The sequence below is a fragment of the Bos grunniens genome, chromosome 25 (assembly GCF_055505025.1).
Source record: "Bos grunniens cultivar Pamir isolate PY7600 chromosome 25, Bosgru_T2T1.0, whole genome shotgun sequence".
NCBI classification, from domain to species: domain Eukaryota; kingdom Metazoa; phylum Chordata; class Mammalia; order Artiodactyla; family Bovidae; genus Bos; species Bos grunniens.
In genome coordinates this window covers 16,875,289-16,894,584 of record NC_141189.1, presented here as the reverse complement: position 1 = coordinate 16,894,584, position 19,296 = coordinate 16,875,289, and the positions used below count along the sequence as shown (strand labels likewise).

At 55.8% G+C, this 19,296-nt stretch overlaps 2 protein-coding genes and 1 long non-coding RNA gene across 6 annotated transcripts in view; 1 reads left to right on the top strand and 2 right to left on the bottom strand.

Annotated features, from left to right (window-relative positions):
- Positions 1-281: 281 nt before the first annotated feature.
- On the bottom strand, positions 282-2,196 carry LOC147345199 (uncharacterized). The gene is made up of 2 exons (XR_015154592.1): positions 1,373-2,196; positions 282-749 (listed from the first exon to the last, which is right to left on the bottom strand). It is a non-coding gene; the product is annotated as an uncharacterized LOC147345199 (long non-coding RNA).
- RABEP2 (rabaptin, RAB GTPase binding effector protein 2) lies at positions 2,093-14,356 on the top strand. Of its 4 annotated transcripts, XM_086375164.1 has the most exons (14): positions 2,093-2,197; positions 2,699-2,908; positions 5,097-5,254; positions 7,877-7,987; positions 8,075-8,422; positions 9,552-9,647; positions 9,737-9,835; positions 10,961-11,116; positions 12,469-12,646; positions 12,795-12,806; positions 12,898-12,953; positions 13,050-13,103; positions 13,187-13,303; positions 13,703-14,356. In XM_086375164.1, the coding sequence occupies exons 1-14, from the start codon at positions 2,137-2,139 to the stop codon at positions 13,802-13,804; spliced, it is 1,758 nt and encodes a 585-aa protein (XP_086231290.1). In that variant the 5' UTR covers positions 2,093-2,136; the 3' UTR covers positions 13,805-14,356. The 4 variants fall into 4 exon arrangements, with proteins under 4 accessions (XP_086231290.1, XP_086231292.1, XP_086231291.1 ...); XM_086375166.1 differs by lacking the exon at positions 10,961-11,116; XM_086375165.1 differs by lacking the exon at positions 12,795-12,806.
- The window catches only part of ATP2A1 (ATPase sarcoplasmic/endoplasmic reticulum Ca2+ transporting 1), a 17,341-nt gene continuing 12,354 nt past the window's right edge, over positions 14,310-19,296 (bottom strand). Inside the window, exons 13-23 of the mRNA XM_086375150.1 lie at positions 18,562-18,684; positions 18,219-18,437; positions 17,075-17,410; positions 16,656-16,876; positions 16,345-16,547; positions 16,086-16,171; positions 15,862-15,995; positions 15,620-15,737; positions 15,362-15,479; positions 15,004-15,048; positions 14,310-14,610 (exon numbers count right to left, since the gene is read on the bottom strand). Coding sequence (XP_086231276.1) covers positions 15,044-15,048; positions 15,362-15,479; positions 15,620-15,737; positions 15,862-15,995; positions 16,086-16,171; positions 16,345-16,547; positions 16,656-16,876; positions 17,075-17,410; positions 18,219-18,437; positions 18,562-18,684 — 1,563 coding nt within the window. The 3' untranslated portion in view covers positions 14,310-14,610; positions 15,004-15,043. The remainder of the gene's footprint in view (positions 14,611-15,003; positions 15,049-15,361; positions 15,480-15,619; positions 15,738-15,861; positions 15,996-16,085; positions 16,172-16,344; positions 16,548-16,655; positions 16,877-17,074; positions 17,411-18,218; positions 18,438-18,561; positions 18,685-19,296) is intronic.

The following is a 19,296-nucleotide window of genomic DNA, read 5'->3' as shown; positions in this document are numbered from 1 at the left end:
GGCTTCAGCAATTGTGGCACACAGGCTTAGCTGTGCCACAGCATGTGGAATCTTCCCAGACTAGGGATGGAATCCATGTCCCCTGAAAGGCAAGGTGGCTTCTTAACCACTAGAGCACCAGGGAAGTCCTGTTTACTACTGTTTATTTACCGGACACTGTGCTAGGTGCTGGGAAAATAACAGGGGACAAGAAAGACAAGATTCCTAATCTCATGGAGCTCTGATTCAAGTCCTGGGGCCACAGAAGGCTAAAGGGTGCCAGGTAATAAAGTGAACCAATAGACAATTGGTTTGTTTATTATTAACCAATAAACAAATGGGGAGACGTCTCTAACGTGATCTAATGGTGGACAGGTTATTGAGCTGGTGACTTAAGACAGCGTGATCAGGGAAGGCGTCACTGAAGAGGTGACTTTTTAAAAAATTATTTATTTTTCCTTTTGATTGTATCGAGTCTTCGTTGCCATGTGCAGGCTTTCTCTAGTTGTGAAGAGTGAGGGCTACTCTCTAGTTGCAGTGTGTGGGCTTCTCATTAAGGTGGCTTCTGTTGTGGAGCACAGGCTCTAGGCAGTTGGGCTTCAGCAGCTGCAGCATCTGGGCTCAGTAGTTGTGGCTCATGGGCGTAGTTGCTCTGCTCTGTGGTATCCTCCAGGACCAGGAATCAAACCTGTGTCCCCTGCCATTGGCAGACGGACTCTTATCCACTGCACCACCGAGGAGGTCCAAGGAGGTGACTTCTGAGCCAAGACCTGGGGTGGAGAAAGCTTGGTGTGTTCAAGTAAGGTCATGTTTAGTCTCTAAAAAAAACTGTCATACCCTTCCACAAAGCGGCTATACCATTTTACATTCCCATCAGGAGTACTTGAGAAACTGTTTCTCCATCTATTCACCAGCATTTGGTATTATTACTCTTTTTAAATTTTAGCCATCCTGGTAGGTGTGCCAATAGGAAATTTGAACTTCTCTAATGGCTAATGAGGTTGAGTACCCTTTTTCATGGTCAATTTGCCACCTACATCATTGAAACTCGTGTCCTTTGCCCATTTTCAAATTGGATTGAACCAGATTTTAAGCAGGGATGAGACATGATCTGTTTTACAAAGATCACTCTAACTGCTTTGAGAATTAATTAACGGGCCCAAACGGTGACACAGGCGGAGCAGGAGGCAGTGTGGAAGTTCAGGAGACAGATGATGGGGACTGGGGCTGGGTGTCAGCGCTGAAGATGCAGAAATAGGGACCCTTTCTGGAACATTCAGTCCTTTGGAGGTAGAGCTTGCAAGATTTGCAGGCTCCTGGAATGTTACTTTACAGAAGGAGAAGCGGGTTTGGGAGAAGGGGAATCACGACTCTAGACTTAAGTCTGAGTTACCTGTCACTGACTAGGGGAGATCTCAGGTCGGCTGTTGGAGGGAGAGGTCACAGATAATGAGGGCTTGACCTAGGGCAGTGGCCGACAGAGGAAAGGAGGGATTTGAGCGGCACTGGGAGGGGAAGATTAGCAGGAAGCGGTGACTGGCTGAATATCAAACTGGGGTTGGGACATGGAAGTTTCAGACTTCCACGACTGACGACGCGGGGGCCCAGGCGCCCAGAAAAGTGAAGTCGACCCAGCAGCCCTGCTCCGAGGGACGCTCCACGAAAGCGGAGGTGCAGGGAGGCTCAACTACAATTCGTTGTAACCTGAGCCAAGCTCCGGCGGAAGGGCGGCCAGGGACCGATCAAAGGGGTCAGCTCCGGGGACTGGGCGAGACCGCGAGAGCTTTGTCCTCCTTAGGCTGAAGCCGGCGGGCGTCCCGGAGGACGTGTAATTTGAGCAGAGCTTCCAAGGTCACGCGGAGACGCGCGAGGCCTTTGATGAAAGAGCTACTTTGGGATTTGAAGGGTAGGCGTCCTTGTCCAACAGTGGAACTCAAGAAAGAAGGCGGGGAGCGGCGGGACCCCGGGCCGCGGCCGGGCGTCCACTCGGCAATCTTCGGCTGAGGCTCGGCCACCGCCCCCACTAACTCCGGCCTCAGCCTCGAGCTCAGGGCCGATCCGGAAACAGCCGAGCGGATCCGGAAACAACCGAGAAGACCCGGAAGCGGTGAGCGCCGTCACCAGGGAGTGCGGGAACCCGCCGTTTGCGCGGAGGCAATGGCGGCAGCTGCGCCGGCGGCCGCGGGCGAGGATGGCCGGCGGCGGCTGCCAGGGGCCGGTACGTGAGGGCTCGTCCGTGCACGCGAGGGGCGGTGAAGCCGGAGGCGGGGCCGAGTTCGGCGTCGCTGGATGGGGGGGGGGAGTGGGGGGAGCCTGGAGAAAGGGGCGGGACCACGCCGCCGGGAAAAAAGGTGGAGGGGGCGTGGTCTAGGATGCAAGGTGGAGGGCCAGTGGCAGGTTAGAGGTGGGGCCCAGTGTGGGAGGGGCGGGGCGGGGCCAGGTGGGCAAGGGGCGGGGCCACTGGAAGGGAGGGGGCGTGTCAGAGAAAAGAGGGGATTGGGTGAACCGAGGGAGGAAGAGGCGGGGCTCTAGACAACACGAGGCAGAGCTAGGTGAGAAGGAGGCGGGGAAGGGGCGGGGCCAGGTGAGCAGGGCGGGGTTAGGTAAAGGTGCAGGGACCTTGGCTGTAGTACTAAGTTGCAGCACTTGAGGATTTGATACCTTGGGAATATTGGGAATCAGAGTGATGAGAAAAGAGGCTGATCCCTGTGCTCCACAGCGCTGGACATCCAGCCCCAGGAGGGGGCAAAAGTTGAGGCTGAGTCCGGGGAGCTCGAGCGGCTTCGGGCTGAGCTAGCAGGCGCCCTGGCAGAAATGGAAACCATGAAGGCTGTGGCCGAGGTGAGCGAGAGCACGAAGGCCGAGGCTGTGGCGGCGGTGCAGCGGCAATGCCAAGAGGAGGTGGCCTCGCTGCAAGCCATCCTGAAAGGTGAGGCAGGTGGTCCTCCCAGCCTCCCTCGGCCCCATAACGGGGAGTGCATGACAAGAAAGGGGTCATGACCTACACCCATGGGGTAGTTTGGCAGGACTGCCTAGCACAGGCAGGCTCGGGACTCCGAGGAAGAAGCAGAAGAAGCGTGCTTTTTTAATTTGCATAGAACCCCAGCCTGGGCTCCAGCAGCACCTCTGTCAGTTCCAGCTAAGTTTAGCTCAGAAGGCTACCTCTTCCCTGGCCTCATGTCATTTCTGGTCCCTCACTAATGACTGATCAACCCTGAAAGTGAGCAGTTTCTCAGTTCCCCGAGAACTCGTTTGAGTCTTTGGCCTTCAGACTCAGCCCTGGGCCTCATCTCTGTAAATCTCATTATCTGATTTCCTTGCTTCCCCAAGCAGCCCTACATCCTCTGCTTCCATGGCCACTGCTATAGTAAAGCTCTCTGTCTGCTCCTGCATATTGTTGCCTCAGCCTTCTTAAAAGTGTCCCTCCATAGTCTGGCCTTGACCTTGGCTTCCAGATTAAACTTCTTCAATTCCCATCCCACCATGCCATTTCCCTTTCTAATGACCACTCCTGGCTCCAGACTTCTCTGGGCCCATATTTCTTACATTTTAGGCATCCGTGTCCCATCTGTGCAACGTGGTTGTCTCCTTGTATGACTTACCTTGTAATCTACTTGATGTTTGTTCTTCAAATAGATCCACTTTTTAAAAACTTACACACATCTATTTTAAAGGGAACTTCCTATCTGTCTAAGAAACTGTGTCTTAAATAATAATGATAACCAACATTTATTGAGTGCCAGGCTTCACTGGTGGCTCAGATGGTCGAGAGTCTGCCTGCAATACAGGAGACCTGGGTTTGATTCCTGGGTTGGAAAGATCCCCTGCAGGATGGGATAGCAGTCCACTCCAGTATTCTTGCCTGGAAAATTCCATGGACAGAGAAGCCTGATGGGGTAGAGTCTGTGGGTTCCCATAGTCGGCCACAACGGAGCGACTGACACTTTCACTGAACTAAATACTTGATGAATATTTAATCTTCATCAGCTATGGGGTCACACAGAGTCGGACACAACTGAAGTGACTTAGCAGCAGCAGTAGCAGCAGCAGCAGCAGCAGCAGCAGGAACTGTTATCCATCTCCGTTTTACAGAGGAAGCTCTGAGGCTCAGAGAGGTTAGATAACTTGCCTAAGATTATATAGCTGGAAAGGAGAAGATTTGAACCCTGGCAGCCTGACAACAGAACCTTTACTTCTGATGTTAGTACGTGTTAAAATAAGTAACTATGCAAATGAAAAATGACCATGTTCCACTCAACATCACCTTTAACTCCCACTGACCTGTTAAGATGAATTCTAAATCCCAGCATGACATTCTGCATCTTCACTGCTGTTCTTCCAGTGTCCACTATGCCCCAGCCACACCATCCACTTTCCCACCCGTGAGCCTTTGCGCCTGTTACTTAATTAATGTGTCCTTTCTGTCCTTCACCGCTTGCTGGTGTCTCTCCTGGCCAGGCAGGCAGAGCGAGGGTCTCCTTCTTCTGGGACCCCCAAGCCCAGGAGTGGTCCTCTCACAAGCTCTTCTCAGACTGCTTTGTAACTTTCCACGGCTGTCTTTCTCATTGGACTGTGGGCTCCTGGTGTCAGGGTTTGTGTTTGATTAATTTCTCTATTTCCAGAGCCCAGTTCAGAGTCTGGTCCAGAATGAATATTTATCACTATTATTAGATATTGCTTATTATTCTTATGTATTAGTAGCAACAGATAGCCTATCTTTAGCATTTATTATGTACCAGGAAGAGGGTTAAAGCCCTTCCCGATATCATGTCATTTGATTCTATAACAAGCCAGCAGGGTTATCATTAGCTGAGGACATTATGCAGAGAGGCAAACTGCCCAGGACCTTGCTGTGCTGTGCTCAGTTGCTCAGTCATATCCAACTCTTTGCGACCCCATGCACTGTAGCCCGCCAGGCTCCTCTGTCCATGGGGATTTTTCAGGCACGAATACTGGAGTAGGTTGCCATCTTCTCAGTCCAACTGCAAAGCCTCCTGTCATCACCACTCTGGTAAATTGCCTTGCAGAGAGCAGCAGTGATGGAAAGCTCCCTGTTCGCCCCCAGGTAGGGCTGACGTACTGACCCTCCCTCTCCTCTGCCCTTCCTGCCCTGCCAGACTCCATCAGCAGCTATGAAGCCCAGATCACGTCTCTGAAGCAGGAGCGGCAGCAGCAGCAGCAGGACTGTGAGGAGAAGGAGCGGGAGCTGGGGCGCCTGAAGCAGCTGCTGTCTCGGGCTCACCCCCTGGATTCCTTGGAGAAGCAGATGGAAAAGGTTGGGGTTGGGATAGTCTACTTGCCCCCTCCCCGGGGACTTGAGAAGATGTTGAGGCAGCCAAAGGTGACCTTGGGGCACAGGGTTTGTTGATGTCCCACTGCCATGTCACTGGGAGCAGGGCACTCAGCAATAATTCTAGGTGCTAACCCTGTACTCAGCATGGGAAAATTGGGACTTCTCTGGTTGTCCAGTGGTTAAGACTCCTTGCTTTCACTGCAGGGGCCACAGACTCATTCCCTGCTCGGGGAACTAAGATCCAGCATGCTGTGTGGCATGACTCAGAAAAGTTAAGTCATGTGTGGGGGGCGGCTAACATTTAAGGATACCTCTTACGCACTAGGTACTGTGGACAGACTCAGTGTCCCCAGTCTTTACCGTGAAAGACAGGTCCATTAGATCCATTTAACAGATGAGTAAGGTGAGGCTCAAAGACGTTTAGTCATTCTTGCCAGGTTATGCGCATAAAAAGGAGCAGATCTGGGACTTTCCTGGTGGTCCAGAGGTTAAGAATGCTCCTCCTGCCAATGCAGGGGACACGGGTTTGATCCCTGGTCCCGGAAGATTCCGTATGCTGCGGAGTAGCTAAGCCCGTGTGCTACAGTTACTGAAACCCAAGAGCCCTAGAGCCCTTGCTCCACAACGAGAGAACCCACCACAATGAGAAGCCCACGCACCATAACTAGAGGGTAGCCCCTCCTCGCTGCAACTGGAGAAAGCCCATATGCAGCAAGGAGGACCCAGCACAGTCAAAAAAACAAAGGAGCAGATCTGGGACTTTAAAATCTAGGCAGGCTAGTTCTAAAGCTTTATTCTTAATCTCTATGGCATACCATCACTTTTATTCCTGCTGTCATAAACAATCATAGGAAACACAGATTACCAAACTCTTCACCTTTCAGGGCAAGTTCACATTTTCCCTCATTTGAACCTCACAGCTGCCCTGTGAGGTAGGTACTTACCTCACATTATGCATGAAGAATGTGAGGCTCACCTTATATGTGAGGCTCAGGGAGATGGAGTAAATCTCCTGGTGAGAAGGACAAAGATCTAAACAGGAGCCCAAGAAAGGAAGGCTTCCAACCCACCATTTGCCTGCAGAGGCTGCCACTATACTCGGATTCCGAGTGTTCCTCAGGGAGTGGTTGTGCAGGGTGGTGAAAGAGAAGGCTCTGCTAAATTAAATCTGCCAGGTACGGTGGAAAGAAGCACAGGCCCAGAGTCAGGAAGTTCCGATCCTGGCCCTGCATCCAGCCGTCATTCATCCACTGTGTGGGCATCTGCAGTGCATGTACTTCAGGCCTCCAGATGGGATCGGAGGTGTTTTGTGTGGGCCACATAGGCTTACCCTACCTGCTGGCAGTGTTCACATAAGAGATTTGGAGGTTTGCACTGAGCTTGTCTGAGATGGGTTTTTGAATTACTCAAGAGGCAGAAATTGTATGAATTGGAAGAGGATAGATGACTGGCCAGTTTCTGCCTTGGACAACTGGGTGGATAGCAGGGTCATTGTTGACCTGGTGCTAACGAGAGGAGAAATGGCAGTGTGAGGTGGTTTAGATTGGCTGTACAAGGACAGAAGAGCCTGTCCAACACCCAAGTTGAGGTGTCCAGAGGCTGTTGACTGTACAAGTTCAACAGAATCCCAAACCTGAAAAGAGAGCAAAAGAAGCAGCCAGCAATATGGCGGTGACAGGAGTGTGGGGAGACATAACAGGTAGGACAAAGTTTGAAAACCCAAATCAACAGTGGCTTAAACGAGGTAGAAATTTATTTTTCTTGGGCTTTCCTGATAGCTCAGTTGGTAAAGAATCCACCTGCAATGCAGAGACCCTGGTTCGATTCCTATGTCTGGAAGATCTGCTGGAGAAGGGATAGGCTACCCACTCCAGTATTCTCGCCTGGAGAATTCCATGAACTATATAGTCCATGGGGTCACAAAGAGTCAGACACGACTTTCACTTTTCACTTTTATTTTTATTAGAGTTCAGAAGTAGACATTCTAGGACTGATGTAGCAGCTCAACAAGTCATTAGGAACTCAGGCTCCTCCTATGTTGCTGTTATGCCATAGGTAGCGTACTGCCTCATGATCCAGCATGACTGCTTGAGCGCCAGCCATCACGTCTGCATTGTAGCCAGCCAGAAGGAGGAGGAAGAAGAGTAAATACAGCCTTTCCCCCTGAGGGGTTGACCTGGAAGTTATACCCAGCACATCTGCCTACATCTCATTAGCTGAAACTTAGTCATATGACCATGCTTAGTTACAGGGAAGCTGAGAAATGTAGATGGTATTCTAGGATTCAGGTCACGAGCCCAGCTAAAAATGTGAGGCTCTATGATTTAAAAAGGGGACACATGATATTGGGGGAGAAAAGTATGTCACTCTACAAGTGGGCAACAGGAAGGTGGTTGTGACTTTAGCCACCTACCATGTGACCTGGGGTAAGCCTTGTAACTGCTCCGAGCATCTGTGTTTCTGTCTCTAAAATGGGGGTGATAGCACGTGCCTGGGAGGATTAGAAGAGCTGATGTGCTTGGAGGGAAAGCTCTGGACAGGCCTGAGGCTCCTGCAGTCGGGAGGACTGCCTGTCACTGCCCAACGCCCCTTCCCCTTCCCCAGGCCCATGAGGACTCGGAGAAGCTGCGGGAGATCGTGCTGCCCATGGAGCAGGAGATCGAGGAGCTGAAGGCGAAACTGCTGAGGGCGGAGGAGCTGATCCAAGAGATCCAGGTGAGGGGGTGGCCAGGGGGCGCTGAGGGAGGCAGGGGCGCTGCAGGACCCCAGCCCCTCAGCCTCTTCCCTGCCCCATCTCCCTAGAGACGGCCCCGGCATCCCCCTTCCCTGCACGGCTCCACGGAGTTGCTCCTGTCCCGGGACCCATCTCCCCCGCTGGAGCCTCTTGAGGAGCTGAGTGAGGACGGGGGCCCAGCGGCTGAGGCCTTCGCCCACAACTGTGACGACAGCGCCTCCATCTCCTCCTTCTCCCTTGGTGGGGGGGCCAGCGGCAGCGCCTCCCTGCCCCGCAGCCGCCAGGGCTTGAGCCCCGAGCAGGAGGAGACAGCCTCTCTGGTGTCCACGGGCACCCTGGTCCCCGAAGGCATCTACCTGCCCCCTCCTGGTTACCAGCTGGTCCCAGACAACCAGTGGGAGCAGCTGCAGTTGGAGGTGAGTGGAGAGGGCAGGGCGGGCTGCCAACACACATGCATCTATCCATCCATCTCTCCCTTCAAGTCCTGACTGAGCTAGAGCCGGGCATCCTGCAGTGAAGAAGAAAACTACTCTCTTGGAGCTTCCTCTAGTGAGGGAGCCAGGCCCAGACAGACACACGGGCCCATGAGGAAGACAGCGTCACAGGGTGAGACTCCCACCACAGAACTCAACAGGGCTGTGGAGGGACTTCCATGATTGTCCAGTGATGAAGATACCGCCTTCCAATGCAGGGGCCACAGGTTCGATCCCTGGTCAGGGAGCTAAGATTCCATATGCCTTGCAGCTAAAAACCCAGAACATGGAAACAGCAGAAGTAACATTATACAAATTCAATAAAGACTTTAAAAATGATCAACATACAAAAAAAAAAAATCTTAAAAAAAAATTAGGATTATGAGGTAGAGACTGGCAGGGCAGGAGATCTTCCTAGCTGGCAAGAGAGGTGCTTTCTGAAGATCAGAGACCAAAGGATCTGCAGGTTCCAAGGCCCAGAGGATGGACATACCGTGGTGTGTCTGAGGAGCTGGAAGGCTGCCAAGGAGGGGAAGAGAGATGAGGTCAGAAAGGCAGGCAGGGGCCACAGGAGGTCGGCCTCGGCTTCTGGGCCAGCCATGAAGTTTGTGTTTCAGACCAAGAGCTGTGGGAAGCGTCTGTGGGGTTTAAGGCAGGGAATGGCCTGCTCTACTTTGGGCTCATCATGGGTCACTGGGCTCTCTGGGTGAGAATGGATTATAATCGAGGGAAGGGGCAAGGGGAGAAGCAAGGTGGCTGCTTGGAAGGGTGACGCTTGATGTAGTTTAGAGGAAGGTGGTGACTGGGGCCGTGGTCCCAGGAGGTGGCGGCCGAGATGGAGACGAGTGGATTTGGAATTCATTCTGGAGGCTGCCGGGCAGGGCCTGCTGGTGGTCTGGACCCGGGTAGTGGAAGACAGAGAAGAGTCAACGTCCGTTCCTGAGCTTTCAGCTGGAATGACTGGGTGGATGCTGGTGCTACCCAGGGAGATGCAGGAGGCAAGGCGTGAGAGGCCTGGAGAGGAGGGAGGCCTCCCCTTGGCCGTCGAGCCTGAGGCCAGGATCTATGGCAGGGGCGGCAGCTGCAGAAGGACCTGGAGAGCGTCAGCCGGGAGCGGGACGAGCTGCAGGAGGGCCTGAGACGGAGCAATGAGGACTGCGCCAAGCAGGTGGGTTTGGCCTCAGCTCCAGCCCCGGGGGCCTCTACTCCCGGCTTCCTTCTGGCCCCGCCTCACCCTCGCCTCACCTCCACCCACAGATGCAAGTCCTCCTGGCTCAGGTCCAGAACTCAGAGCAGCTGCTGCGGACCCTGCAGGGAACCGTGAGCCAGGCGCAGGAGCGCGTTCAGCTGCAGATGGTGAGGGCTGCGGGGCCAGGGAAGCCAGAAGAGGAGTGGGAGGGGAATTGGTTGAGGCCCATGTGGAAGGTCAAGACACCTGTCCTACAGCCCTCCCCCTCCCCGATCCGCTCTGGCTTCGCCCTGGAGTTGGTACCAGGCAGATAAGAGGGCTTCCAGGGCACCCAGTACCTCATTTAGACAGAGCCCACCACACACTCAGTGATCTTTAAGCTAATCCCACAAGCCCAGAGCCTCAGCGTTGACGCGTTGAAATTGAGATAATGGGTCCTAGCTTGCAGAGTCATGAGGATGAAAAGCAGAGATTGCAAAATCAGATGCTTTTTGAGACAAGAGAGGCAAATGATTGAACCAGGTCTGGTGTATGGCCAGAAGGAGCAGCAGGCAAACGGAGACCCTGTAAAGGTCTCTTCATTTGTCAAGAGAAGCCAGATCCAGATATTTGTGTGTAGTCTCCCAGGTTTTAAAGTTGTGGTTTAGTCGTTCAGTCATGTCCGACTCTTTGCGACCCCATAGACTGCAGCACACCAGGCTTCCCTGTCCTTCATTGTCTCCTGGAGTTTGCTCAAACTCATATCCATCAAGTCGGTGATGCCATCGAACCATCTCATCCTCTGTCATCCCCTTCTCCTCCTGCCTTCAATCTTTCCCAGCATCAGGGTCTTTTCTAATGAGTCAGCTCTTTGCATCAGGTGGCCAAAGTATTGGAGCTTCAGCTTCATCATCAGTCCTTCCAATGAATATCCAGGGACCACATAAAACAACCAGTGTGGCTTGTGGCTGCCACTGTGTGACCTCAAAATCATCGAGGAGGCTGGAGAAAGAGCTTGAGGGTCTTCCAGGTGGTCCAGTGGTTAGGACTCCATGCTTCCACTGCAAGGGGAACCAGGGGTTCCATCCATGCTTGGGGAACTAAGATCCCTCAAGCAAACAAGGGAAAAAAAAGAAAAATAATGAGCTTGGGAGCCAAAGACGCTTACTGAAGGGTGTTTCTTCCTTTCTCGGCTGAGAAGGAGGGCGTGGGCTTCCTGGTTCTCCTTCCAGTGTCTGGGAGGAGGGCTCAGGGTCTGGCCTCACAGGAGACGCCGATCCCCTCATCGCCTCGTCCTAACTGTCCACCCCCAGGCAGAGCTGGCCAACTCCCACAAGTGCCTGAGCCACGAGGTAAAGCGCCTGACGGAGGAGAACCAAGGGCTCCGCGCTGAGCAGCCGTCGTCCTCAGTCCCCCGGGTCCTGGAGCAGGATGAGGGCTGGGAGGAGTCGCTGCCCAGCTCGCTGCCGGTAAGGGGGGTGTGGCCCTTCCTCTCCACGCGCAGCGAAGCACTGGCCTGCGGCCAGGGGACGCAGGGACAGACTCAGGCTGCTGTATCAGCTGCATCACTGTGGTCAACTCATGCGGCTTTGCTAAGACTCAGTTTCCTCCTCTGCAAAATGGGGCCACACCCCTTCCCAGCATTGGCACGGAGAGAAAATGAGTTAACAGAACGCTTGACATGAAGAGGGGCTTCCCCGGTGGCTCAGAAGGTAAAGAATCTGCCCGTAATGCAGGCAGGCTACAGTCCATGGCGTCACAAAAGGTCGGACACAACTGAGCGACTAACACTTTCACTTTGACACAAAGGAAGCAGTCATTTGGCTGTTATTTTTACTTTATCAATTCTTTTGGCCACACAGAACAAGCCTGTATGCTAAGTCACTTCAGTCACGTCCAGCTCTTTAGGACCCTATGGGCTGTAACTCAGTAGGCCCTTCTGTCCATGGGATTCTGCAGGCAAGAATACTGGCGTGAGTTGCCATGCTCTCCTCCAAGGGATCTTCCCGTCTCAGGGATCAAACCGATGTCTCTTAGGTCTCCTGCCCTGGCAGGAGAGTTCTTTACCACTAGTGCCACCTGGGAAGCCCACCAGCATGCAGGACCTTAATTCCCCACCCAGAGACTGAACCTGCGCCTCCTGCGATGGAAGTACCACTTCTGAAGCCCTGGACCACCAAGGGAAGTCCCTGACTTATTTTTAAGTGACTGGAGATCCACAAAATTGAATTCATCGGAATCTTTGGTTTGTTGAAAGCTATCATTGATCCGTGCATGGCCTCCGTCCATCAATTGACTTTATTAAGAATATGAAGATCACCTGGAACCCTTGCCCACCCTGAGAACTATGACTGACATCTCCTTACGTGCGACCCCGCCCCACATTCCTTGGCTCTGCTTCTGCCGTCCCCAGCTTTATCATTCCTTTGCCTTCTTTGGTGTCATTTTTATTATTGGGTTGGCCTAAAGAGTCGTTCTGGTTTTTCCATAACAGCGCCCAGAAAAACCCGAATGAATGTTTTGGCTAAGCCAACACACATGCATGTCTGCCTAAACTGTGGAGTGCTCATAACTTTAGTTGTTTCTGAGCATTACAAGAGCTCCAAGTCTTGCTCTGGGTAATCTGGAACTTGCACTCAACTCCACTCCTGAGGGTCCTCCTACCTGGGCTTGTGCTGCAGGAAGCAGCCATCCAAGGGTGTGTGTGTCCACCCTCCCCACCATCCCCTTTGAGTCCCTGGCCCCCAGGGCCTCTGCCCCTCCTCCCCCCCCCCCACACACACACCACCCTGCAACCAGCCAGTGACTTGCTTTCTCCCAGGAGCTGCAGCAGCTGGTGCGCCGCACGCAACAGGAGGCACGGGCCCGCCAGCAGGCCCAGGAGCACGAGGCCGAGAGGCTGCGGATTGAGATCGTGACTCTGCGGGAGGCGCTGGACGAGGAGACGGCGGCGAGGGCCAGCCTGGAGGGGCAGCTGAGGGTGCAGCGGGAGGAGACAGGTGAGGAGAGGGTGCCAGCCAGCCCCCCTCCCTCCCCAGGAGGCCAGCTCTCACGAGGACCCCCCCACCCCCCCAGGCTCTGGGAGGGGTGAGAGGTGCAGGGCGAGAAGGATGAGCCTTGACCTGTCTTTCTTTCCTTCCCACACAGAGGTGTTAGAGGGTGAGTATGGGCGGGAGCCTGTCCCCGCCAGGCCGGGAGGGGAAGGAGCAAGGGTGTGGGCCTGACGTTTTGGCCCTGCCTGACTCCCCAGCCTCCCTGTGCAGCTTGAGGATGGAGATGGAGCGCGTCCAGGAGGAACAGAGCAAGGTGAGGCAGGACCCGGGCCAGGCCGGGGTGATGGGGGAGGCTGGCAGTGCGGACAAGACCCTCACCGGTCCCTGCTGCCCTTTATGTCTCCCTCAGGCCAGGCGGCAGGAGGTCCTCAGGCCATCACAGGGCACGGGCCGCACAGAAGAGGTCAGGATCAGGGGTGGTACTGAAGGGGTAACCCCGTCCAGACATCCCATCCGAGACCCCAGCTCTATGTCCTATGCCCCCAGGCCCAGCTCACAGACCTGCTCTCGGAGCAGCGGGCAAAGATGCTGCGGCTGCAGGCGGAGCTGGAGACCAGTGAGCAGGTGCAGCGGGATTTCGTACGACTGTCCCAGGCCCTGCAGGTACTGCATGTCCCTTCCCCACCGGGCTGGCGTGACTCCCGGCGACTTGTCCTAGGTCTTGCAAGGACAGGCCCCCGGCTAGAGGAGTCTTCTTCCTCCCCCTGGGGCTGGCACAGTCCTTTCCTCTTAGCTGTTGCTCCCTGTTACTCGAAGCCCGTGGCCCAGGGCCGGGCTTGTGGGCATGCCACGTGCTCATCTCGTCAGTCCCGCCTGCCCCTGCCCGCCCCTCCTCAGCCTGCTGTCTGAGGACCTACTTCTTCCCTTGAAGTCAGTTTCACTGTGGGTTGGGGAGGAGGAGTCCTGAGCCCTTGCCCCTCGTGGCGGGGAGCAGCTGGCCGGCGGGGTGGAGGCTGCATTTTCCCACCGAGGGCCCTCTGCCTCCCTTGCCGGCCCCCACAGGTGCGCCTGGAACGGATCCGCCAGGCAGGGAGCCTGGAGCAGGTGCGCGGCATCATAGACGAGGCGCCCCTTCGGGACGTCAGGGACATCAAGGACACCTGAGGGGCCGGCACCCGCCCACCCTGGGGGAGACCGCCCTTCACTCCTGAACCGTGAGGCCGAGGCTTGAGGGGGGTGGTCTCAGGATGGAGTCGTCACCCTCTCCAAGGCCAGGGTCGAGGTGACAGGGCCACCGCTGCCCTGGCCCCTGCAGCACTCCTCCTAAAGACGGCTGGGCCTTCTGCTTCCAAAGATGACACCCGGGCGAGGGTCCCAAGCCCCTCTGTGAGCCAGCTCGGCCCTGTGGCTTTCTGGCTGCCATGCTGCCTCCTGGGTTCCAACCCTCCTGCGCCCACCGCCACCCAGACTAACAGCCACACCCGTCACCTCACGTCCCCTTCCCCCAGGGACAGCTGCGAGTGGTGGCCAGGAGCCTTGGGGTGCGTCCCCAGGCCCTTCTGCACCCGCGCCCTGGGCCAGGTGGCTGCTTCCCAGACTGCGTTGACACTAAGATGCTTGTCCCCAGGGGCCCGAGCCAGGCCCCAAGATGTGTGCATGGAGACAAGGCCAGATTTTTCTGTCATTTATTTTCAATAAATAAGCAGCTCAGCTCAATCAGTCGCCTTGTCCCTGCGAGCCCCACGGGGTCGGGGAGGGGAGGTTTCACAAGAGCAAAAGGGGGACAGGTTGCTGAGGGGGGAGGAGAAGTGAAGGGGACATAGTGTTTATAAACAAGAATGTCGGGCGGGAGGAATAGGGAACGTTGTGGAGGGTGGGGCCTGTGCCACAGCTCTGGCCGAAGATGCGTCACTATGGGGTGGGGAGGGAGGGCAAAAGGCCTGGTTGCTTCCTTCTTTCATCTTCTGGATCTGGAAGGGGAAAGGGAAGGATGAGACTTTCTCATCTTAGGTGGGGTGGGTGGAGTGGGACCCGAGAAGAACAGTTCCTCCCAGCTCCCTGCCTGTCCCCCGGCACACTCACCTGGAGGGCCCCACCACCACCCAACCACTCACCTGTGTCCCCAGCCCCCCTCCTCCCAACCACTGCAGCCCCAGCAGCAGACAGCTCAGCGCCCAGCCAGCGCAACGCAGCGCAGCCCAGCACACAGTGGTGCCCGACACCCGGCCCCACTCAGAAGCGCGGCGGTGGCGGCAGTGGCTCCAGGTGGAGCTGCGAGGATAAGTGGCCTCGGCGCCACCTGAAGGGAGAGGGGCGGGCAAGGGGCACAGCAGCTGGGGCGAGGGCAGGAAGAGGGGTGATACCTGTGACACGGTTCAAAGAGATGGAGGAGGGGGAAACGGGTTATCCTATGGCCAAAGAGGACAGAGAGACACCATTATCCAGGGAAGGAGGCAGGCACAGGGGCCAAGAGGGCTGGGGAGGTTGTGGGGGTGCCTAGGAGACCATGTCTGCATGGGGTTCAGAGGGGCGGGTGGGGGGAAAGGAGGGAAGGGCCCAAGTGGGCCACTCGGCGAAGGGCACGGGCCGGCGGAGCCCAGGACTCACCCACCTGCAAAGGAAGGAGGAAGGGGGCAGGCGCCTTGGCAGCACGCAGGGAGGGGGCTATGCTGGGGCTTTGGAGGGGGGGCAGATGGGGCTCCGAGGAGGGGAGCCTCTTACCCTCCAGGTAGTTTCGAGCAACGAACTTGAGGATTTCGTCGAGCCCAATGACTGGTAATGAGATCTTGAGGACCATGAGCCAATGGTACAGGTCCAGGGCTTGGAGCTTGAAGATCATCTAGGGGGGAGGCAGGAAGGGCAGTGAGAAGGAGCCCGCGGAGCTGCCACTGCGCCAGCCTGACTATCCCTCCCTCTGGATCCCTGAAGAGACCCCCGTGGGTGAGGTGGCAGGTGGCTCCTGGCCAGAAGAAGGCTCACCGGCAGAGGGTCCACGTAGAGGATGAGGAAGTGGAGGGACATGGAGAGGCCGATGGAGCCCACCAGCCAGATGTTCACCCAGGGTGGCATCCGCACGAGGGACTGATTCTCAGACAGGCTGCAAGCAGGCGGCAGGCGGAGCCAGGGTGGGGGGCGCACAGGGGAGAGAAGTGATGAGCGGGAGGGCTGGAGGACAAAGGCGGTGGCCTCCAGACAGGTGGCGGGAGGGGAGGTAGGCCCACCTGTTGAGAGCATTGCACATCTCGATGGTGACCAGCACAGACAAGGCCATGGTCATGGGCTGCGGGGCCTCGAAGACCTCACAGTCCACACCCTCGAAGTCTGTGTTGTGCTCCGAGCACTTCATGAAGTGAGTCTGCCGAGGGCGAGGGGAGAAGCTGGGATCTCCAGAAGCCTCCGCCACCCTCCTTCACTGCCCCCTCCTCCCGTCTCGGTCCTGCCCTACCAGCTGGCTGTAGGTGACGTGAGGCCCGTCCTCAGCATACAGGAACCACCAGGCCGCTGCTCCCACCGTGGCTGCACCCACATAGCCTGTGTGGAGAGGAGATGGGCATTGGGGGGGCGGTGCCAGGGCTGGGGAGACAGGAGGGCTTGAGAGGGCTGGTGGCCATGAACAGCGGTGCAGACAGAGGGCCCACCAGCCAGGGTAGCTGCCATGGGGAAGCTGAGGGTGGGGAAGAAGCTTGGGGTTCCGTCCTGCTCACCCCCAATTGCCATGTAGCGGAAGAAGAGCCAGCCACTGATGAGGGGCTCCTTGGGGGTCCGGGGGGGCCGGTCCATGATGTCCAGGTCTGGGGGGTTGAAGCCCAGGGCTGTGGCTGGGAGCCCATCGGTCACCAGGTTCACCCACAGCAGCTGCACAGGGATCAGGGCCTCGGGCAGCCCCAGGGCAGCTGTCAGGAAGATGCTGCCAGAAGGAGGCGGTCACAGGTCTGTCCTGCCTCCCAGGCCTGTGGTCACCCCATCCCCTATACCAGCCACAGGTTCCCCGCTGATAGCCCTTCCAGCTGCTCACCAGACCACCTCGCCCACGTTGGAGGAGATGAGGTAGCGGATAAACTGCTTCATGTTGTTGTAGATGGCCCGGCCCTCCTCCACGGCAGCCACAATGGTGGAGAAGTTGTCGTCGGCCAGCACCATCTCGGAGGCTGTCTTGGCCACGGCAGTGCCGGATCCCATGGCAATGCCGATTTCCGCCTTCTTCAGCGCAGGGGCGTCATTGACGCCATCACCTGTCTGCAGGGAGAGAAAGAAGGTGGGAGCTGGCCCCTTCCTCGTATCCTCCTTGACACTCTTCCATCTGGGCCCGAATTCCTCCCCTCTGCACATCTCAGCAGGGCCCCCGCTCAGCCATGTCCTCCCTGGGCCCCCAGCTTCCCAAGACCGACATCTCAGTAGACACTGAGCAGACCCCACGTGCCCCGGTCCCCGCACCATCGCCGTGATCTCATCGAAGGACTGCAGATACTCCACGATCTTCGACTTGTGGGTGGGCTCCACGCGGGCGAAGCAGCAGGCGCGTCGGCAGGCCTCCCGCTGCTCGGCCAGGGGCAGGTCATCGAACTCCCGGCCAGTGTAGGCCCGGTCAGCCACATCCTCGTTCTCCCCGAAGATGCCAATCCGTCGGCAGATGGCAATGGCCGTGCCCTTGTTGTCTCCGGTGATCATGATTACTCGGATTCCAGCGTCTCGGCATAGTTGGATGGAGCCCATGACCTCCTTGCGGGGCGGGTCCAGCATGCCCACGACGCCAACGAATGTCAAGTCCGTCTAGGGGGACAGAGCAGAGAGTGACAGACTCAGGGGAGGAGGCTTGGGGGGTGGGAGGGAGAGCTGTGTCTACGCCTGGTGCTCAAACCTCAGCCAGGCCTCTAAGCTCAAGGGCAGGAAACATTCCTTGTTCCCATGAGGGCCTGTGGGATGCCAGGCCCATCCTAGGTGGCAGATCCTGTCTTTCATAGAAAGAACTCGACCTGGAAGTGAGGGAAGTGCTTTCTGCTTTCAGCAGGGCCACTTGCTTGGTCTCCAGCTTTGAGTGTTACCTGCCAGACCACACTGTTCTCTCTATAAAATGGAGTGGACTTCCGTGCTACTCAGAGCAGGTCCACTATGAGATAAACAGCCGGTCCCAGGATACAGGTTGATGCACCTCTTAAGAAAACCTCACTGTGGGACTTCCCTGGCAGCCCAGTGGCTAAGACTTTACCTTCCAATGCAGGGGGTGCGGGTTTGATCCCTGGTCAGGGAGCTAAATCCCACATGCCTCAGGGCCCAAAAAATCCCAAAACATAAAACAGAAGTAATATCATAACAAATTCAATAATGACCAAAAAAAAACCCCACAAAACCTCACTGTGAAAGCACGTCAGCTGAACCCAAGCGTGCTTAGTGACCCGGCTGGCTTCTGTTCTGGAACAAGTGCCTCACCCTCATATCAGATGAGTCCACGGACCACAGGCCAAGTGGCCTGGACTGGAAGACTCCTAAGATTCTTTCAAACTCTGACGTCCTGTGACTCCAGGCCCCGTGACGAGGCAGGACATGACGGGTGGCAGAGGGGGTGAGGCAGGTGACTCACCTCGTACTCCATGAACTTGGTAGAGTCATCCAGGACCATCTCCTCTCGCTTGGGGGGGGTGTCCCGAGTGGCCAGCGCCAGGCAGCGCAGGGTGTCCCGGCCAGTACCCCACTCTTTGATCACCGACAGAATCTTCTCCTTCACCGGCCCTGTCATGGGCACCCGGGTGGTGCCCACTCGCACGTAGTTACAGCGATCGATGACCCCCTCAGGGGCACCCTAGTGGAGCAGAACAACACTCAGAGACGGCTGTTCTTTCCAGCACGTGGTGAGCGGCACGGGTAAAGAGAAGGGCTCAGGATTAGGAAGAAGGGGGGCCAAGGCACACTCGGAAATTCCTGACCTTGACAAACATCTTATTGCCCACAGCAGCCCGGGATTTTGCTGGAGAGCAATAGACAGACATGGACTTTCGGTCCCGGGAGAACTCCAGGGTGAATTCCTTCTTCATTAGCTGGCGGATCACCTGAGAGAGAGGAGACAGGGAGAGAGAGGCCAGACTTGAGATGGATGGGGAAAGAGCAATGATGCTGTGCTAGAAGGGTCCCAGACCCTTAAAAGCATAGCCAAAAAAGATCTGGAGGTCAGAGCAGACCGCAAGCTGAGTCTGAGATAAAGCTGAGTCTGCTACCTACAGCAGAAATGGAGAGAATTCCAAGGCTAGTGGAGCTATGGTCTTAGTGTCCAACTGAAAGCACAATAGAAACAAGATGACGTAGTGCAGCACTGTCCAATAGAACCTTCCAGAATGATGGGTATGTTTAATAATCTACGTGGCCGAATGCAGTGCAACTGAACAGTGGCTACTGAGCCCAGGATACGTGCTTAGTGCATCTGAAGAACTGAGTTTTCACTTTATTTAATAATTTAAATGTAAGCAACCACATGTGTGGGTCTGTGTGTTGTTAGACAGCGGGGAGCTGGTGCCTGGCATGCAGTACCAAGCACCTCATGAAAATGAATGTGCCAAATGCAGTCTGGATGTTTCTCCACAAAACAATAATAGCAACAGTAAATAAAAAATGTTGATGTTTATATTATAATTTGTAAATTTTAAAAAATGAATCCTCTATTGATA

Bases quoted from the DNA above. Each gene is read 5' to 3' on its own strand.
- RABEP2 (XM_086375164.1), top strand. From the start codon at position 2,137: ATGGCGGCAGCTGCGCCGGCGGCCGCGGGCGAGGATGGCCGGCGGCGG. The intron at 2,198-2,698 runs GTACGTGAGGGC...TGTGCTCCACAG, and splicing joins GCGGCGGCTGCCAGGGGCCG to CGCTGGACATCCAGCCCCAG. The intron at 2,909-5,096 runs GTGAGGCAGGTG...CTGCCCTGCCAG, and splicing joins GCTGCAAGCCATCCTGAAAG to ACTCCATCAGCAGCTATGAA.